This window comes from Plectropomus leopardus, chromosome 10 (assembly GCF_008729295.1).
Source record: "Plectropomus leopardus isolate mb chromosome 10, YSFRI_Pleo_2.0, whole genome shotgun sequence".
NCBI lineage: Eukaryota > Metazoa > Chordata > Actinopteri > Perciformes > Serranidae > Plectropomus > Plectropomus leopardus.
The window spans coordinates 22,385,606-22,407,422 of record NC_056472.1 but is presented as its reverse complement, the minus strand read 5'-3'; the positions used below and the strand labels follow the sequence as shown (position 1 = coordinate 22,407,422).

The 21,817-nt window shown below is 39.5% G+C and overlaps 1 protein-coding gene across 3 annotated transcripts in view; it reads right to left on the bottom strand.

Annotated features, from left to right (window-relative positions):
- Nucleotides 1-21,817, bottom strand: part of sytl5 (synaptotagmin-like 5) — a 51,452-nt gene that overhangs the window by 3,226 nt on the left and 26,409 nt on the right. Inside the window, exons 4-16 of one of the 3 annotated variants that reach the window (XM_042495294.1) lie at nt 21,217-21,329; nt 20,994-21,111; nt 19,499-19,642; nt 18,306-18,414; nt 18,085-18,214; nt 15,690-15,790; nt 14,447-14,542; nt 6,606-6,784; nt 5,748-5,850; nt 5,495-5,656; nt 5,302-5,410; nt 3,156-3,294; nt 1,538-1,746 (exon numbers count right to left, since the gene is read on the bottom strand). In XM_042495294.1, the coding sequence (XP_042351228.1) occupies nt 1,538-1,746; nt 3,156-3,294; nt 5,302-5,410; nt 5,495-5,656; nt 5,748-5,850; nt 6,606-6,784; nt 14,447-14,542; nt 15,690-15,790; nt 18,085-18,214; nt 18,306-18,414; nt 19,499-19,642; nt 20,994-21,111; nt 21,217-21,329 (1,712 nt within the window). The remainder of the gene's footprint in view (nt 1-1,537; nt 1,747-3,155; nt 3,295-5,301; nt 5,411-5,494; nt 5,657-5,747; nt 5,851-6,605; nt 6,785-14,446; nt 14,543-15,689; nt 15,791-18,084; nt 18,215-18,305; nt 18,415-19,498; nt 19,643-20,993; nt 21,112-21,216; nt 21,330-21,817) is intronic. The other 2 variants (XM_042495297.1, XM_042495296.1) reach the window with 2 other exon arrangements.

Below are 21,817 nucleotides of genomic sequence, written 5' to 3'. Positions count from 1 at the left end.
ATACATCTGTGGCAGGGTCACTTAACACAGGACTCTGGCAGGGCTGCTGGCCCACCTTGTGCCACCAATAATGTTGGGGGAAAAAAATGTAGAGAAAAATATAAGATAGTCAAGTCGACCACGGCCAACTTGATGTTGGGACAGCCCATCGGATTCGCAGTTATACAGTCCCAAAACTTTCAAGAGCCTATCGATACTGCAGGGTAGGTGCAGTGGTACTGGTCGTCATCACCAGATTTAATTTTTTTTGTTCGTAGGCATTTCAAAACAAGCTGTTCGACAAATTCAGTTCATTCAAAATTCTGCAGGGAGGGTCCTGACAAAAAAACAGGAAATATGACCACATTACCCCTGTTCTGAAATCCTTACACTGGCTACCTGACACTCAAAGGATTTTTTTTTCAAAATCACGCTGCTTATGTATAAATCACTCTTAGGCTGAGCACCAAAATATATCTCTGACATGCTTGTGACATTTGAACCTTCTAGGACCCTCAGGACATCTCCGTCCTTGGAGTTAGAACAAAACATGATGAAGCAGCATTTGTTATCATGCAGCACAAACCTGGAATAAATTCCTAGATTAGACAAGCCCCAACTCTGACCACTTTTAATTCAAAGCTAAAAACATTTACTTTTTTACACTGCCTACTCCACTCGCTAATGACTGCAAACTTTTAAACTGGATATTAAGTCATTTTTTCAATAATCTTTTTATCTTTGCAGCTCTTGTCTGCAGTTTTACCATTTTCAATTCTAATAAAAAATGTAAATAATTTAGTGAATAATTTTACATTTCTATCTTTCGTCACTATCCTTTAATATGTTTTATATTTTATTGCTAAAGCACTTTGAATTGCCCTGTTGTATGAATTGCGCCATACAAATAAACCTGCCTTGTCTTGTCTTGTCTTGCATACAACCAGTATGGACCTGCAAGACAGACCCAGAATATGTGTTTCCTTGAATTGCACAAAAATTGAACAACCATCACAATTTTTTTGATGATCTGTACGCTGGAAAACTTCAGGGTTTTGTAGAGCCATTTCAAGGAAAAAAGACCCTCTTAAATGATCACAGTGTGTACAATACAAAAGAAAATGGGCCCCACTTCCTCCCAAATCACACTCCTCACACAAACTATTTTTCTTTTGTATATTTTTTTAATCTGCCAACCTCAATAACCCCGCAGAAATGCCAGCTCTCAACTGTGCAACTAAAGATGCTCCAGATAAGTCATTTATGATTCTGGACTTTTGTTTGGTATGTACACACGTCCTTCATCTCAGATGTTTTCAAGCTTTTTTTCTTTGAGCTTAAATAAAAGCTTTTTTTTTTCTATGGATAAAAACATCACAGCACAAATGATTCCTGTAGATAAACTGCATAAGCTGTAAAGCTCCTGCAAAGCTCGTCGGCCCCCACGAGAACTGTGCACTGTTTCAAAGGTTTTTGAACACCTTATTTAAATTCTGTGCAAGATTTTGACCTTATAATGTCTCTCATATTAACAAAGTTTTCCGTTCCTTTCACACACCTGTGCCAGCTCCGAGCCGGACCCCTCCCAGAAAGACATTGCTGGCCAGGGCTTCTTTGTCCCACACGGTGAGCTCCAGGCAGACGTTGTTGAGGTCTCCTGGCTGCAGGCCGCAGTAGGTGAAGGTGTGGTTCCACTGCGGATTGACGGTGCGTCGTTCCACCGCCGTCTTGTGCTTGGTTGACTTGTTGCTATCAGGTAGTAGGTATCTGTGGGAAAGAAAAAGTGTTACTTTACAATGCTCAAGCTGTCTGCTACAGAAGACATTTTGACACATCGTAGGAAACTCACAGGTGTGTTCAATAACATTAACTGAACCACTCTTAATGTTGTCAATTTCACCTGTGCTCCTCCTGCTGTGACAAGACATATACCTGCTGTGATATAGGTTCATCTAAAGGAGCCAGGGGTGGCAAAACAACAACAAGACAACCACAAAGACAAGCAAACAAATCACAGACATGTAAAACAATCGCAAAGAGAAGCAGAACAAACACAAAGGCGAGTAAAACGATTACAAAGACACATAACAAAAATCAAAGACACATAAAACAATTACAAAGAGACACAAAACGAACACAAAGAGATACAAAACAAATTACAAAAAGAAAAAACAACCACAATGAGAAACAAAATAATCATAGAGAGGAACAAAGCAATCACAAAAAGACACAAAACAATCATAAAGAACCACAAAACAAATGCAAAGAGAAGCCAAACAAATTACAAAAAAACATATAACAATCACAGGGACATAAAAGACCACAACGAGACAGAAAAGGACCACAGAGATACACTAAATTACCAAGAGAATAAAAACAACCGCAAAGAGAAGCAAAAAGAGCAGTCATAAAGAGACACGAGAATGAGAGGTATGCAAGGTCCCAATGACCTTGACTTTGACCACCAAAATCAAATCAGGTCATCAAAGAGTCTGAGTGAACATTTCTGCCAAATCTCAAGAAGTTCCCTCAAGGTGTTTGTGAGATTTTTGTGTTTATGAGAATGAGACATATGTGAGGTCACAGTGACCTCGACCTTAGACCACTGAAATCTATGATCACTGGGTCATGATAGAGTCCCAGTGAACATTTGTGCCAAATTTGGAGAAATTCTCTCAAGGTTATCTTGAGATATCACATTTAACAGAATGACACAGAGAAGGTCACAGTGACCTTAACCTTTGATCACCAAAATAATAAGTTGATCGTTGAGTCCAACTGAGTTTGTGCTAAATTTGAAGAAATTCTGACAAAGCTTTCTTGAGGTACCGTTGACAAGAACGGGGAGGCAGGATGTACAGATGGGCGTACGTACGACAGACAACCCGAAAACATAACTCCTCCAATTATGGCTAAAAACGCATAAAAACGACCACTGAGAGGCCTCACTCGCTCATGATCTGTCTATGCCTGTAAACTATTTAGAGTTACAGGTATCAGCTATTTATTGACTTCATTCATATTTACAAATATATGAAGGTGTTTGTTCACACCAATTTATTACACTGAATAACTTTATGATGTACGGTTTATTGCTGTAAAGAATCGGGGCTCCTTTTTTAAAAACATACATACATACATAAGTTTCCAATCCACGCCTGAAGAGAGCGACTCACCCTTTCACAAAAGGATCAGAGGTGCCTCCGGACTTCACAGCTGTCAGATTTTTGGCTCCTTTGACCAGCAGCTCAACCATGCCCCCTTTGGGCAGAGTGAAGCTGCTCGTCTTCTTGCTTTTCAGGAACCCTTTCTTCACTGAGGGGGGAGGAAAGCAGATACACACAGAGAATAAACAATCTTTATTTTGAAAGGTTTCGGTTTGTTTATGTAACACTTGAGATACAAAACAAGTTTCTATTAAAGTGCTTTACATAATGAGTAAAACTTGTTTGTCTGCACCACAGACACACGCATGCAGCTCGTATGTACATAAGCAAAGCACAAACACGCCGCACATGTACTCATGATAATAAGCATGTTGGGTTTTTGTTTTGTTGTTTTTAAAGAAAGGAATAACAGACATTCAGGCGTCAAAAAATCCCAAATGAAATGAGTTACAATGAATTAGAAAAAAAATTAACCAATAGAAACATAATCAAAGACCAAATTAGAATCTAAAATGAAATCATCTATAACTATATTTGAGAAAAAAAACATAGAGGTCCTTTAAGACAAAACAATGTTTACTTGTGACCAATTATCACATGTTACGAAAACCACGTCAAACAAAACGTCACTTTTAACCTGCTATATCTATAAAAAAAAAAATCACAAAAAAAGACTGTCACTCTATAATAAGTTACCCTTTCTGGAGTGTTTATGGGTTGTAACTTCATAAATGATGACTAATTAATGCTTTATCGATAAGTTAGAAGACATTAATAGGCAAATGTTTTGAATCTTGTGTTTGTGAAAAATCTGGTTGGTGTTTAGCATTTCTGTTTTGTAATAATACAGTTACAAATCCATAAAAGCTGGAGTGGGCAGCTTTATTTGTGTGTGTAAATAGCCAAAAATTCCATAATATACTTTGAGCATATTGCAATCCGACCGGACTCAGAGAGAGCTAAACCTCTGCACCTCCCCGTGGCTCTGTTTTCAAGCTTTAGAGAATCTAGCCTGTGACTGGAGACTTCAGCCAATCACAGGTTATAGTAGGGAGAGAAGGTTCTTGGCTGTACAGATGCAGATGTGCGTGCACGTAATACATCCATGGTGTACGTCGCTTAAGAAGTGAAAGAAGTTAAGAAGTGAAAGCCTGATTCAATGGTTGATAATCCTGCCAAGAAAGTTGCTATTCCAGCATTTTCAACAACTGCCTATACTGCAAAGCAACCTAAGATAAGACGATGAACTAATCAAAAAGAGAGCTTCAATGAGTCTGACAGTAAACGAAAACTCATCTCAATGTCAGCGAATTGTTTCAGAGATGGAGAGAAAATAACCAGAGCCCAAGTCTCACAGCAACTGCTTTATGTTCATGTTTATCTGGCTAACATTAGTTAAAGCCTCAAATCACAGTGTGTCCTTCTTCTAAATTCTTCTATGGGACACCTTGCTGGGTGGAGAGCATCTCGGGAAAGTGACCCTAGATCAGCAGCTGCAGCAACCTGAATAAAGTCAGCGCAAACCACAGCTCAAGGGAACCAGACTGTCCTAACTTGCAGCTTAGAGGGCATTTAAACAGCTAGTGCAGAAGAAAACCAAAAACAAGACTTCTTTTGTGCAACTTTTCTTCCTGTTAATCATCTCACAACCACAGCCAGAGAGAATAAGTTCATCTTTGACGCGGTAGATCATGCAGCAGGTCTTAATCACAAGGATTGGATTTGATAATGAGCAGGGGGACAGAGCTCAGAGGAAGGAATTCGGACGATGTGGTCTATTTTTACATCTTGACGGCAGCCTGCCAGCAGCACTAATTAGAGACAGAGAATAAAATTCTACAAAATTGTAACATTAAATTGTGCAAAAACATTTTTTGAGGTCAGATGTGGGGAGGAAGTGCTAAACTCTAAGTTGGAAAAATATAAATCTGTTAACAAGCCGCCTTCCTCTGGTGGGTCACTCATTAACACAAACTCAAGCTGTGCAGACAGAGATTGGTCAAACCCTCAAACTTTATTTTAAAATTCTAGCAGAGATCCGAAAGTTTCCAAATGTACCGAATATGTCTGAGTTGATCTCTTGAGGCAGTTATCTGAGCAGTTAGAAAACTATATGTAACGTGAAATATAATGGTGGTGACAGTTATGGATGTACCTTGTACTTGGTCCAGAGGCAGTGTGAGGTTCTTCTCTGCAGGTATGTACTTCAACACGACGGTCAGTTCTCCTTTATACTGCATTGTGGTGTCTATGTTGTTCTCCACCTACAGAAACGAAATTCACAATCCTCTCAAACACTTTGTGAGTGTTTGTATAAAAACGTGTGACAACGTGCTTTAAGTTCGTACCCTGGGCTGCAGAGCGTACCAGTCCTCTATCTGAGAATCAAACTCCCAGGAGTCAAAGGTCAGCTCCACCTCTCCCAGGAAGCTGTTATGTCCAAACCGGTCGTGATGCCACACGGAGACCTGCAGTGTTCGAGTCTCGAGCTGCGAGTGGCTGATGACGTACTGCACAACACAAGAAACAACATAAGCATTTAGATGATTTAGATTCAGCAACTTCAGCATTGCAGGCTTATTGAGTTTTTCAGCCACTGACCCTCAGATTCTCGTTGAAAACAGGGTTAATGGTGTTGGCCTTGATGCTTGTCTTCCTCTTGCTTTGTCGTGACATATCCGGCAGAAGGTACGTCTTCACATAACTGCCATAAAAACACAGTGACTCAGCCTGTCCGCTCAATAGGAGGAGGTGGACATTGTTTGTTCTTGTTTATACTAAAAAATATTAGCTTCCCCTGATTTATGCAGTAGATTCTTGTCTGAACAAGTAAATATAACAGTAAACATTTGACTGTAGTGTTTACTGGGAAAAAGATAAATATGAGCTATAAAAGATTAAACAAAACATTGAGAATTCAAATTGCAATAAAGGTATACTCTGATACTTTTGAAAAGTCAACCGTGCTCCAGAAAAAACACGTCGCATTTTTGCTGCGTATTTGCACTCAGTGTTAAAGTACTTATAACAAAAACAACCATCCATCATAACTGACATAATTCGTGTATGAACTCCTCAGTTTTGGGAAATATAACAAGTTTATTGTTGAGTGCAAGTGGAAGTTTGTGCCAAATTTGAAATAATACCTTGAGGATGTTTTTGAGTTATCAGGTTCACAAAAATTGGACAGACAGATGGACAACCTGAAAACATGATGCCTCTGACCAAGGCTGTTGCCAGTGCGGAGACGCAAAGATATATTGACATGCAAATCAATCACACGAATAAAAAAAAAAGAAAAAAAGTAGTGCCCCCATGAAAATGGGCCTTAACTGGAACACCAAGTATTTCAGTACATGTTGAAATATTCCTTCAAAAGAGTGATGGTTACGTACTTAGCTCTGCTAATATAGTACATAAACTCTCCCTGTGTCTGTGTGTGTGCGTTTGTACTCTTACGTGTCGGTGCGTTGCCTCCTCTCATCTCCTGTCGCCAGGTTGTGACACTCTTTCACCAGGACGTTGAGAGCACCGGTTTTGTAGCTATAGCTGATGTTCAGCAGAATCTCACCGCTCACCCGGGCGTTGCCATAGTCACCGGTCTCACTGTACATGCTCATCATGCTGTTTATACTACTCTGTTAGGCAAAGACCAGGGATAAGAGGAGGTGGAGATGTGAGAGGGGGAGAAGGTCAAAAGATGAAGGGAGTGTTGAATAGGTGCAGAAAGAGAACATGAGAGCAACACACGAGGTACAAAACATAAAAGAGAGAAGAGGACAGATAAAGAAAACAACATCTGAAGTGTTACAGAACGCTGATGAAATGCAGCCCTGCACGAACACAAATATATGGCAATTCATGCAATAATAGAGCTAAGGCTCATGCAATAGTTTTAACATCTGCAACCCCAGAACCAGCTTCACATCACAACGTGTAACAGCTACGTCGACCCACAGCACGAAGTGTATTAGTTTCACAATAATGGCTCTAAAATTGTGAGATGCCTACATTTTTTAGACCTATTCTTCAGACACAATAAGTCCTTAAATGCAGAAAAAAGTAACATTTTGGCACTTTCAGTTCCCTCATCTCAATGGGATTTTTTTATGGGTTTTTGGTTAAAAGCCTGAAATAAGGTGTGTGGTTAGAACAAGCTTAGGAGACTTTCATGTTTTGTTCCAAGACATTAAATACGTCAGTAAATTCCTCACATGAACTGTGAACTCTTTATGTGTCTTGAAGGAGTCAGTTACTAACAAGTGGCTAAATGTGAGTTTATTTTTCTGTGATTATCCAAAGTCCAATGGAAACATCCCATTGTCTTCTTGTCAAGGAGACCAGAGCTACGCCAACAGAAAAGTGTCATCCCTGCAGCACTCTACAGAGGAGATCCGGTATGTAGAGAGGACAGCTCTTTGTGAAGCCTGCCTAGATGAACTCTTCATGTTTAAATTGTGAACGCCACAAGTTGGTATTTGTATTATGTCCAAAAGTCAGGTATTATGGGGTGCCTAGTAGCTCAGTGGATAGAGCGGCGCCCCATATACAGAGGTTGTATCCTCGCCGCAGCAACCGCGGGTTCAATTCTGGACTCGACCCTTTGCTGCATGTCGCCTCCTCTCTTTCTCCCCCTTACACACTTAAACTGTCCTGCCCATTAAAGGCAATAAAAGCCCAAAAAATAATATTAAAAATAAAAAAAGTCAGGTATTATGTGTTACTGGACCTAAAAAGTATTAATGACAGGATGAAATGTAACTTCATCTGCATAATAAAAGAATCTGTCATAAACCAGAAAACGCTACATTATTTCTTTTATGAATTAACAAGTGAAAGGATGGTTGTTGAGGCTTTTAGAGCCTCTCACAGAATAAGTCACTCTGACATATTTTAGTTGATCCCTTTTGTTTCTGCGAGTGCGTAGGTAGGAAGCGGATAATGGAGAGGATGTGGTTTTTATAATAGGTGGCACTTTTAATCTTATCATCAGTGTTTTGGTTAGATTGCAAAACAAATCCTGCAAGTAGGACTGTAACTAAAGATCATTGCTTAATGACATGGGTGTAGATTTCAGATTCCCCCTCAATATTTAGAACATGTGTATTTGTCCTGGCCAATAAAAACATGAAAGTAGGGCTTTACTTTTAATATAAAAGACAACCATGTATTATTGCTGAAAATGCACAAATGCGTGCATAAAAAATCACCAAAATAGTGACATTTTTTTCGGTAGAGGATCCCTAAATCCCTTGTGTAATTTGTCTCCCCACAATGTTAAATTGAAACAAACACCCTCGCTAAATGCTCAAAATGCAAAAATTATTTTCTTGATGAACCTATTAACCATTCGGGCCTTCAAAATGTAAAAAAAAAAAAAAGGCAGCAAATCCTCACAACTGAAAACTGGGAGATTTAAGTTTGGAGATTTACTTTGACTACTCAGTTGATGACATCATTGTTTTAGCTCTAATTGCAAGTAATTAGAAAAAACCCTCTGTAAAATAACAGAATCGATTTTTAAAAAAACAACAAGGAAATTAAAGTAAAAATGTCATTATTTGTGAGACGAACTAAACCTGTCAATCATGTGGTCTTATTATTACCAGTAACTTCCAGAGAGTTAACTTTACATTGTCTGTCAAACTGCGTATTGACCTGTGAGGCTGTACCTCCTGAGCTTCATAGATTGCCAAATCATAGCGCTTGAAGAGCATATTTTGCCTCCTCGTATTGTGTACCTGAAAAACTCATTTCATGAACAAAAGACTCCAAATCATTACAACCACAGCAGGTAATTAAGTCTGGCACACGTGACTGTTGTAGCTCCGGACAGGATTTAACTGGTTTATTCCGCTGATAATAATATTGCGGTCTGTGTGGAGAGAAAGCCACACTGTGCTTCTTCTACTGGAAAGTCTACCTCACTTATATCCTGCTGGGAGCCAGTGATTAATGACTAAAAGTTTAATGTGAGGAGCTTAATGGGAGCAAATGTAGCCACCACCACATTAAAAAAACAGAAGCACACACTTAATATACCAGTATATTCAGGAGATGTTGTATGTAGTATTTGTGCTGCATAATGTATAGGAGGACATAAACGCATGCACAAACATGCAAAGGGGAGACTTACAGTCTCAGCATCCGAGTCGGGGATATTGAGGTAACCCCACCGTCTCTCTGAGCCAGGAGTGGAAGACTAGCAGCAGATTCATTTATGAGACAGAGAGATGAACAGGGAGGAAGGAAAAATTAGAGAAGAAGAGAGATCTGAGCTCTTTGATGTGTTAGTGATCGAGGCAGACCCCGAGCACAGACCCTCCGGCCCCCGTGGACGAGCTGCAGAAACCCTGTCTACAGCAGCGCAGCCAGAAACCACATTACACACGGTTACCATGGTGATTATCAGATGGAACCACAGAGATTACACCTCATCTGGAACCAACACACACACACACACACGCACGCACACACGTGCATGCACGCACACACAAGCAGGGCAACAGTCAGCATATGGGAGAAGTGTAGTTACTTTATGATGTTTACTATGAAATCGTGTCATAAACATTTACATGTTTAGAATTTTTCAAAATTAGTTCATAGTCGTGCTATTGTTGCAGCTCGAGCGACGATAGAGACTGAAATATCTCAACAATCGTTTGATGGATTACCATGAGGTTTTTACAGACATACATATTCATGTGATTCTCTGACTTTTCATCTAGTGCCACCTGCGGTTTCAAGCACAGACTTTATAAAAGTAAATAGCATCGGTACCAATTTGTTAGGGGACTCCCGTTTTGAAGCCTCAAGTCCCACATATGAGCCGTCCTCATAACTTTGCATAGTGAGTGATTACTGCACACATTCACAGCCCCAATACTAACGCTACTCTCTTCTGTTGACACAGTATTCGCTACAATAATTTGTCATCGTCATGGATGTATTAAGAAAACCTGGATACACTATGGAGGCAGGGCCCTGTTCGTTCTTATGCGAGCTGCTCAGTGGTGCATAAAGCAAAAAAAAGCTCTATTTTTCGCGGTATGAAAGTACCCAAACCTTCCGCATTATCAGGCCTATAGAGCATCTGCACTGTGCCCGGGCGGGTAACTTCGGCCGGCAGAGCGACTGACTTCCAGTTTAGCTTCCTGCTAGGTTGAATGGCAATCAAATAATTTAATCTTGCAGCTCTTCTGGAGTTTCCAAATGATACCAGACTGAAAGGATTTAATCTTGACAATGAAATTAATCGTTTTGCAGAGATTCTGATGCTCACAAAAACGTATCCACTGATATACAGATGTCTCTTTCCCTATATAAGTGAATGGGAAAAAGTCCCTCTAGACCCCAGAGCATCATGTGACAGTGTAACTCCATTTGTGGTATAAAATCTGCTTCAAAGCCTGGCTCTTCCTGAGGGCTTGGTCATTGCACAGCAGCTGTTTCTTCCTGTTTGAACAAAACCACCTCTGCAGTATTAGGCAGGGGAGGCACAATCATTTGTCTTTTGTTTGCATCCATAATCATCAAAAGTGTTTTCAATGCAAATGATTATACTATTCAAAATTACACTATGTTATATAGTTATATCATTGAGGAAGACACGCTCTGGAAGGAGGGAACAGGTCCCCTGTGTCTCCCGCAGGACTTTTGCCCTTGAGCTGGAGGTTGGAGATATGGAGGAGTGAGGGATGGATCCAGCTCATAAACTCTAGTGAGGCCTCGCAGACAGCCTATCACTTTAATGGCCTGGCCCTTAATAATGTGTACGTTTAAGCCTCAGTAAAATGCAGATGGGAGAGTTATAAAAAAGTCAGCCCCACTGCAGTCGCAGGCTGTAAACATGTTTATTTTGGCAGTAAAGTTGGGCATTTTAACATGGGGCACTATCATGGATGTACATAGAGAGCCCCGTTCATTCCTAATACAGTTTCTCAGTGGCAAATGAAGCAAAAAAGTTCAGCTGCTGGGTATGAAATCATCCGGATGATCAGCACTGCTTCTGCACTGTGTGGCCCTATAGGGACTTTCGCCAGCTGATACAAGTACTTCTGATTTAGAGCTCTATTAGCATGAATGGAGATAAAATGATTTCATCGTGCAACTCTTATAGACTTTCCAAACATTATCAAACTGAATGGATCAAATCCCGACACAGAAGCAAGTCACTTCACAGGAATTTTTCAGGCTCAAAAAAAAGTATTCACTGATTTACAGACAACTCTTCCACACGAAGTCTATTGGGAAAAAGTCTTCTTGGCCACAAGGCATCATGTGACGGTTTAATTACACAGTTCGGCCACAACAGAAATTGGCTTCTAAGCCTGGCAGACGTCCTGTGAGCCTGGTGTCAATGAGAATTTACTGTTTTTTGGAGCCAGCCTGAAGTGGTCGTAAGAGGAACTGCAGTTTTTGGCATTGTTTTTTTTTTTTTTTTTTTCCATATTGGCTTTATTCTTCTGCCTTGGAGGCTGCCACTTGCCACAAATGTCTGAACAACTATTTGATGGGTTTAATTTGTATAGGGCTGCAACTAATGATTATTTTCATTATTTAAGCTTTAGTTAATCTGCCCATTACTTTCCACTAAAGGTTTTGTCAATAAAAAGTGAAACATGCTCTTTTTCATTTCCCCTATTTTTCCCCTCTACTCAGTTTATTGTCATGTTTGGTGAAGAAAAACATGAAATTCTCACACTGAAGAGGCAGAAACAAGTAAATGTTTTGCTTTTTGCTTTAAAAAAATCGATTATCAAGATAGCTACCGATTAATTTTCTGTCAATCTACTTCAATTTGTCTACTACTTGTTGACCAAAAACCTACAAAACTAACAACATTTTCATTGTGTTGTCCACTTCATTTATATAAGTGATTGTTGACTAAATAACAGTAACACCTTTCTGTATAATGCAATACAATTGCCATAAGGGAAAATGCAGTTGAATTAACACATTTCTAAAACAGTTCTAACAAAAACTGAACGTTATAACCTTCATGAAGGGAGGATGTTTTGCAGAACTGATAGCTGGATGTACCTAATAAACTGTCAACTGTTGTGCATATTTGTTTCTAATTATGATTCATCAGTAAAACTAAATACATACAATAAAATCAAAGGTTATTATATCTAACCCGAGATGAAAATTGCACTAAATAAGCAGCACTAATATAGCTTCCTACCTCCATGAGGTGAATCGTGTAACAGCAGGATGAGTATATTAGAGCTTGATTCAATGGCAGACTCAGCTATCTGCATAATGTCCCTCATCACCTCCTTTCACTTCCATTCAGGCTGAAAACAGCAGCTCACTGACTGCTGTTAGTCATTTATGAGACAACATGATAAATGTCAGGCAGGCAGGACATCTGTCTCGCCAGTTTACCTACGTATGCAGATCTCAAATTACACACAAATACACACGGAACAAAGAACATGGCATGAGTCAGGGAATAAGCCAATTATTTAGGCCATTTAAATAACTGGATTTTCTGCCAGACAGAGTACTTTATATTCAGCTGTGAGACAATAATGTGTGACCGAGTCAACTGTGCTGAAGGCCGGAGTGTAAACAAGGGAAATCAAGACAAGTAAAGAAGGAAACCAATTAAATATGTGTGACAAAACTCCAACAAAAAAAAAGATAATAAAAACGATCTGCATAGATAGATACTGTACGGTATCAGTAGCCTAACATTTGCAGACCAAATCGCAAATGCAAGTTACTGTGTAACCTCTCAGTTCATTTTAGATTTCCAAGGGCTGCTATCATCGGCTGTAAATCGAAATGCTCCTCTAGTCTCCCCTAGGACGAGCAGTGCCAGAAAAACACAGATTTTTTTTATGTAAAAATGGCTTTCTGTATTTTTACTAGTTCAAATCAAGCAGATAATACATATTTCTATCCACCCATTTTCATCCGGTCGCAGGGGCAGCAGGCTGTGCAAAGTATACCAGATATCCCTCTCCCCAACAAAACTTTCCAGCTCCTCCTGGGGGGATCCCAAGGTGTTCCCAGCCCAGAAGAGATAAATAATACCTGCACCATGTTCTGAGTCTGTCCCAGGGCCTGTGACCAGTTGGATGTGCCCAGGAAGCTAATCAGATGCCTGAACCACTTCAACAGGTCCCTTTCGATGCAAAGGAGCAGTAGCTCTACTCCGAGCTCCCTACGGATGTCCGAGCTTCCCACCGTATCTCTACGACTGAGCCCAGACACCCTAAAGAGGAAACTCATTTCAGCTGCTTGTATCCGCGAACTCATTCTTTCAGTCTCTGACCACAGCTCATGATCATAGCTGAGGGATGGACCGGTAAATCCAACGCTTTGCCTTCATGCTCAGCTCCCTCTTCACCACATCAGTTTGGTGCATCACTGTGGACGCTGCGCTAAATCGTCTGTCCATCTCACGCTCCATTATTCCCCCGCTCGGGAACAAGACCCCGAGATACTTGAACTCCTTTGCTTGGAGCAGCAACGTCTTCCCCACCCAGAGGGGGCAATTCACTGTTTACCAGCACAGGACCATGACCTCAGGTTCGGAGTTGCTGACTCTCATCCCGACCCCCTTCAGTATGCACCACCCCAGTGCATACTGAAGGTCACGGTGTAATGAAGCCAACAGAACCACATCATCTGCAAATAGCAGAAATGCAATTCTAAGGTCACAAACTGAATATATATTGTCTCGCGCTAAAAACCTCCCGAGCGTATGGATCTTACATAATCAAATGAGAACACATTAGGGCAGCGGCCTGTCTGTCATGCGCCAAACAGAAGAGACCTCTGCTGATAATTCGGCTCCCATTCTAACTTGGGAGAAGTTTCAGCTGGTTGCAATCTGCAATCCTCACCGCTTGACGGCACTAAATCCCCCTAAATCCTACACATTGTTCTGGTAAAGGTTCAGATCCACTAAGTTCATCTACCCTGTATAATGTGACAAAAACTACATTATCCTCCCATAAAACATGTTTCTATAACAAGTTATTCTCATGCACACATGATGTATTCTTTCTCATTATCATACTATGAGTTAGTTTATGTAAATTCAGCAGGCTTCCTAAGCGTGCAGCAGCAGTCAAAGGTGTCTTGACGCAAGCTTCCTGCAGAGCTCACACGATATTTACACAGTCAACAACAGAACACAGATGCAGCAGAGTCACGCATCAGGTGATGGTGAGTATTTGTGTGTAAGTGCAAAGGTACATGTTTGTACTGTGTGAATATACAGGACTTCCCAGAATTTACTTTTGATATTTTTGTGTTTGCAGTAGCTTGAACATGGGTGTTACCGTTGACTGCGCGTTGCTGAGGCGTCGGCCGGCAGTTTTGCTATGAGCCGACATCAGGGCATCGATGTCTTCCTCCGCATCCTCGTCAGAAAACTCCTGCGGAGGTTGACAGCATTCAGATTTAATCAAAAGGGAGATGGCATCTGGGAAGCAGGCCAAAGCGTCTTTGTACGTTTGCACAGTTTTCCACACAGCAGCTCTGTGTGGGCGGACGCCGCCAGCTTCCACAAATTCAACCAGACAAGTCAGGACAGAGTGTGGTAATTTGTTTACTCATTTTTCACGCAAAAAAAATCACAATGTCATTGGGTTTACAGTAAGAGCATGAATGGATGAGTAAAAATATTGTGTGTGTGTGTGTGTGTGTGTGTCTGTGTGTGCTTGTGTTTTGAATGCTAATGAACACTCAGTAAACACAAAGACAAAGCTGCGCTATATTGACCATCAGATCCTCCACCTGTTTTCAGCCTACAGCCGTTTAGATGCTTGTCATGCTCTTTGAAGTGAGCTCTGAAGTGAAATTAACATGCAGCCCCGCATCTGATGCATCACGTTGAGTTCATCAGCCCACAGATCCTGAGCTCAACATGGATGCACGCTATACTACATGTATGTGTTTCTAAAAGGGGACTGAAAAATCAAACAGCTGTGGTCAGGTGGAATTGATTTCCAGTGCTTTTTGTTCAATATAATTTTAAGGATAGGAGATTTAGATTTAGATTATTCGAAATTTATTTAAAGATTTATTTAGATTTATTTAAAAGAAAACATTTCAGGAACCACAAATGAAATGTGTGCTTTTATTCTATTAAAAAAACCCAACAAAAAACAACAACTAGATTTGCTATAAATTCTTGAGGAATTGTGATTCATTAATAATTTATATTTATCATTTCATGTTTTCTCATGCAGCTGCATTTTATTAAATGAAACATTTATTTTTAACTTTCATACCTTTTATACATCATTTGTAGCTTGTCTTTATTTCAGATTCTTTAGCTCTTTAATCACGTTTTTTAAATTGCATTTAAATGTGTTTCTTTTGTGCTACGTCTCAATGCATGTTTTTTTTCTTTTTGTTTTAACCCAGGGAGAATAGCCAGTGCTCATACTGGTACTAATGGAAATCTGAAGAAACAAACAGGTTATTTGCTTTTGTGGTTCTGTGATGAAATTGTTGCAGAAACCAAATATGACACCAATGTGTGGAGATACAGCCGAAGGAGGAAGAAGTGACACTTACTGCTTCATTGAGCCCGGGGACGGAACGGCTCCTTAGACTAAAGGCGTCGTCACTGGGTTCAGAAGCAGGAGCTGACAGGTCCATCTCCGAGCGACTGTGATCTGGTGTAGGGAGGGAGGAGAGGGAGAGACGGGGGAGGAAGAAGAGTGAGAAAAAAAATAGTTTCAAAGATGCCTTTTGAAGGGAGTGAAGGGCCGAAAGGCAAACACAAACACAATTCAAGCAGACAGCAAAAGAGAAGGTAGAAGCTAATGATTATCACCAAGCTGTCCGAACATCATGAACATCTGTATTCAACATAAAAAAGTAATAATGAAAACTTTTGTACCTAATGTGCAAACAATGCAGCTCAAAGTGATTTACTTTGAGACAGCTCACCCAAAAAAACAAAAACAGATATTTTTCCTTTCACCTGTAGTGCTATTAATCATTCTAGACTGTTTTCGTATGAGTTGAGTTATAAATATCATCCATACAGATTTCTGCCTTCTCTTCAATATAATGGAACCAGGTCGCACTCAACTTGTGGTGCTCAAAGCGCAAAAAAAAAAAATACATTTGAAAAACTAATCAGCAACATCTCTTTCCAGAAATCAAGAACCGATTACTCAAGATAATCCACAGACCTTGTTGTGAGCAGAATCATGAAGGAACTACTTTTTCTAACCGAATTACACCCATATCAGCCAACCATATCACTGCGCAAGAGAAGGCGTGCATCTACTGCTCAGCTCACACCACTGAGCTACTGAGGACACCTTTCATGATCACATCTTGCTCTGTCATCAGTCTCTCGTCCATGAGCAGATGCACGCTTCCCTCCGCATGGGATACAGTTACTCAGCGTAATTTGGTAGAAAGAAAATAGTTCCTACAAGACACTGCTCACAACAGGTCTGTGGATTATCTTAACTAACCGGGTCATGATTTCTGGAAAGAGACATCGCTGTTAAGTGGTTTTGTTTTTGGCTCTTTGAGCATCACAAGCTGAGTGCCATCTAGTTTCATTATACTGTAGACAAGATAAAAACATCTCTACAGCTGAGACATCTCTGCTTGTGATTGTTGAAAAGACTGTTTGTAAATGGATTTAAACAAATCAAATGTAACTTTTGAAATTTTAGAGCTGGAAGGCATACTTTTGAACTTTGGTGATGACCAGCCTAACAGTCTTATTCAAGCAAATAATCACCACACAGCTCTCGCTCCAAACTTAACACACAGACATGAGACTGATCTTTTCGCTCAGAGAAAAAGTAAGTAGGTGAATATATAAAATGCATATACGGGAAAAACGAGGAAAGTTAAGTTAGATTTTGAAAAAGACAAGTAGTCTTTTAAAAAAGTCTTTTAAAAATGATTGTTATTGCCATTTTAAACTATTGTAATTGTTTAGAAAGCACTGCTGACACATATGCGATATGTGTCAGAGGCTGATGCTGTTGTGATAAACATCATCCACTTTTGCTTCCGCAATGCCAGCATGGTATCTAAAATCACAAACTGAGTGAGCATGATGCCGCTGTTGGGATACCGTAGTAACCCTATACGAATACAAAAATTGTATCCTCCACAATGTGGAAACTTTTCCTTTGTTTTCACCATAGCAGATTCAATAAAACAAATACAAAAACATACATATGACAACATACAGACTAGGTAAAAGTGGAAATACAAAATGCTATAAGAATTCGTGGCAATACACATTCATTATTAAAAACACTCAGAACATACAAGTGAAGAATATACACAATATGTAGCGCAATCTCTGTGTATAAAGGGCAGAGCATGAAAACCTGAGGAATCCTAAACTGCATCTTTAGAGCACAACAGCAATATAGTCAGGCACAAGTTTCTGAATTAAATTTTTAGAAGAGTACGACGATGTTAAAAATCGATCCAAAATTGGAAATAGGATGCTACCATCTTCAGTATAAATAATCCTGAATATATTCACAGTGGAGCTCCACACTCAGCAGCTCTTTTCGAGCTAAGAACACTAATCTGAGCCATTTTACAAATCTTGACACTCTTCTTTGCAGCTGCTACGAGTGGAGATAAAGGGTCTGACACTGAGAGAGACTAAGTGAAGGAGATTATACTGAAAAAGGAGAAGAGTTCAACACATAAAGAAGAGCAGCAGACACTGACGGGGGTGTAATTTAATAGCATGGTTTGTGAAGACATGACATCTGCTCCCAACAGAAGTATTTTGTGCCTTTACTGTACGAGGTAGTGAGCTGGTGAGCAGCTGAGTATTTTTTCACAGCTCTCTAACGTCACCTTTGATATGGTACCGCTGCCTCCGACACATCCTGAAAGTGTGATTCAGATATGTTTGTGCTGTGATACTGTGAGACAAAAAAAAAAAAAAGACAAAGAGTGGAGGTTGTACCTGATGAAACAGAGGCCCTGGACACAGAAATAGTCGGGGTGCCCGAATTCGTCCTGTGATGGCCGCTAGCTTTCTTCTCAGGTGCACTGTCACTGGAGTGTACACTGGCAACACTCTCTGCTCCGTCAGGCTGCGTGAAAACACAAACCCAACAACTGTTAAAAAAACAATTTAATCTTTATATTTTTCCCCAGTGTGTTTCTGTAAGTGTATTTGCTGACCCTGACCCTCCGGTTGTCGCTGAGAGTGGAGGATCTGTCTGGAGTTGGGGAGCGCAGATTGTTGGGTACCGTGGGCATCCCTGAGGACTCCAGAGCCAACGCACCGCCCCTGAAAACCAAAGAGAAACCTGTCATCAACACATTTTAAACACTGATGAGATTCATTTCATCATCCAACATCAATCAATTCAAGTGTTGCACAGTTGTGTAATACTTGTGGGAAACAGCCTGCCACAGACTCTCTAATGGCATGAATAAGATTTACTTAAATATCAATACACTGAGCTTTTAATAACTGTCATCGCACCTCACTTGATTTTTCATTAATGTTTAATTCATTTTTAAGTCACTGAGGACCATTATTTTGCAATACAAGCCCTCATTTATTAAAACTTGTCCATCATTATTCTCATTTAAGTCTAACATATAAAAACACCTGTGCTGTAGTTAATGTATTAGCTATGCTGATGTGTATTGTGTATGCGTCTGCTCCATTTATGTTTCTACTTGTTTGTTTGTTAAATCGTCATGTTAAGGAGAGAATTACTGTTTTAATTTGAAGAGATTTTAAATTCTAGAGGGGAGGTTTTTACTGTTTTTATAAAATCTTGTGTGCTAACAAGACAAGACAAGACAAGACAAGACAAGACAAGACAAGATAAAATGTTTTGCTTTTATGCTTGAAAATCTTCACTTTACAAACAAAGATAACCCAATTTTAATCTGGATGCCAAAAGGCTCAGACTGAAAGTCTCTAGTATTTACAAGGTTTCATGCTGCAGATACCAACACAAGCTGCAGTACAGAGAGAATGAATATCTATCTAAATAAAACAAACAGCTTCAAAAGCTGTTTATTTATTCATACTTCATGCTGTCAGCTTTTGCATACTCCCTGGATAATATTTTGCACTTTCTCTAAACAAATACTGAGCCCTAAAACAGTTCGGCTCTTTTATTCTTTAAAAGATATATTGTACATATTATTTGTAGCATCTTTCTTTTCAACGTTTTGTCATTTTTTAAAAAACTTTTGTGGTGTTTACTTATTATGTTCATTGTCTAATTTAATTTTGTGTCCCACCTTATTGTTATTTATTCCACAGCAGCAGTTTGTAGAACTGTATTTTGATAACAAAACACAGAAAAACTTTGCATGTAGTGTGTTTTTAGGTAGGTGGTGTGGATGGTCACCTGTTTGAACGTGGACTCGGAGCAGAGTGAACACTTCGTACACTCTGAGCGTCTCCATCTGAAGCAGATCTGGCACTGCCGCTGTCGCCTCCGTTGTCCGGCTTCAGGTTAAGTCGGTTGCCTTTTTTATCCATCTTCATCCTTCTACACACACACACACACACACACACACACACACATACATACACACACAAACACACACCAAGGCTGTTATTTACAGTGTGCTAGAGAAATTCAGTCATGTCCATTATGGTAGAGTAATTATACACTATCTCTCTTTGCTTTATCGAGATCATCTTACACTACAGCTCGCTTCCTGCAGAGGATATCTAATTAGTTGTATTGCAATTAAATTTAGATTATTTCCACAAAGTAGCTTGTTTTCTGTCTTGTTATTTTCTATTTGTATTAGTAAGCAGCAGGATATGAGTACAGAAGATTTTAATGAAATCTTATGGTGCTTGCAGGACTGGCAATGCTGTTCTGTTGGTCTGCCATGTTGGTTAAGATTAAATTGCTGTATCTCAACATCTGTTGGATGGATTGGTACCAAATTTGGTTTTTTCCTCTTGCACAACCATGAGGTCAACTTTATTATGGTGAGATGTTTTGCCACCCTTGTATGGATTCCTAGATTCTCATTTTCCAGAGATAATTATTTTTAATGATTTTAGTATTCCCTAATTTTACATATAGTGCTAACAACAGTTCAATGTTTTTATTTGTCCAGTTTTGGTTTATGACCAAAAAACTGCAAAACTGCTGACATTCCCATCAAGATTTTCATTGTAAACATGCTAGCTATAGGACCTTCTGCATGGTTGTCTGTAAAATACAGACAAAAATGCTCCACAAAACCTCACAGGAAAAAAACAGAATAAGACTTGTTTACTCTCTTAAATGGTTCCTCTTTTTGAAATTGTTCACAGGATTTAGAAACACATTTTTCAAATATTACATATTCCTGCAAAACAAGACACATGTTAAATAAAAATGTGAATTATTTCTTTTTGTTTGAATAAATCATGTTTGAATTATTCTATTTTTTTAATCGGGTTAGCTAATTTAATTATTTAATTCATGAGCGAGAAAGTCTTCAGCAGCCAACACTTTGATAAAATAATTGCAGCTTCTTGTGATTATGCAGGTTTTTTTGTCTGCATATTTTCTTTGTCTGAATCACTGTGAGTCCTTCAGGAAACATTAGAGCGCAGCCACGATGAGGAGTGATGCTAGCCGGCACAATCCAATTACCGTCGTGTTACTTTGCCAAATGTATTTTAAAATGCATTCAGGTTCTCTGTAAAATCAAATGAACATCCACCTGGTATTTTCTTGTGCCTTTGTACTGAGGCGAGCACTTAATACACAGCAGGTTTCTTTCAAATGTAGTTTGAGATGATTTTATCTGTTCTCTGCTCACTGCTGGTAATCAGATGTGTCTGCATGAACATAAATGGAGCTGTTTGGCTGCTCTTTTATTTCTTCTACTTACCCTTTCTTCTTGGCTCCGTCCATGACGTTGAACATTGCACTTCTTTTGGATCTCGGTGTGTCGGGTATCTCTGACTCAGAAGCCGCTGACAAGTTTTCTATCGACTTTGTGTTTGAGACTGGTGATCAAAAACAAGATCAAGAGTAAAATTAGCGTATATATTGTACACCACTCCACCTTATAATTAAAGTTTGGGCAACAGAAAATGATCGATGAGACTCACTGATCGGGCTACTCATGATTGTGTGTTTGATCATGTCACTGCTCGGCACTCCCTGCTCAAAGCGCTTGGACCGCTCCTCCAGGAACCACTCTCCTGTTACCACCTTCAGCTCCCTGCAAACACACACCGGACACCTATTAATTCAACACCTTAACATACTTTCAGAAAAAATCCACCTAAATTCTTAGTATTCACGACTGAGGATGACACATGTGCAATGCAGTTATGCTTGCATGATGTCAAAAAAGTTCTTGAATCTTGGAAGTTATTTTAAGACAGAAATTGATATGGGTTGATAAGAAGCTGTTATGTTTGTTATTGATAAGAAACTTATTAACAGGACAATCTCAGGATTAAGTTTCAGATTATTTCCATCACAAAAGTAAGAAATTGAACAAAGTTACCCAAATACGGGTTTTCCTTCATCACAAGTAAGGACATTTTTTACAAATTTTACTTGAATGATACCTGTAAAAAGTACATTATTTGTACAGGATAGTAATTTAATTTGAATATTTAGCTCAGTCTGAGTATTGACATCACATTGTTGTCGGTACTTTCCTGCTGTATACAACAATAATTCCTGAAGAAAACAAAAAAA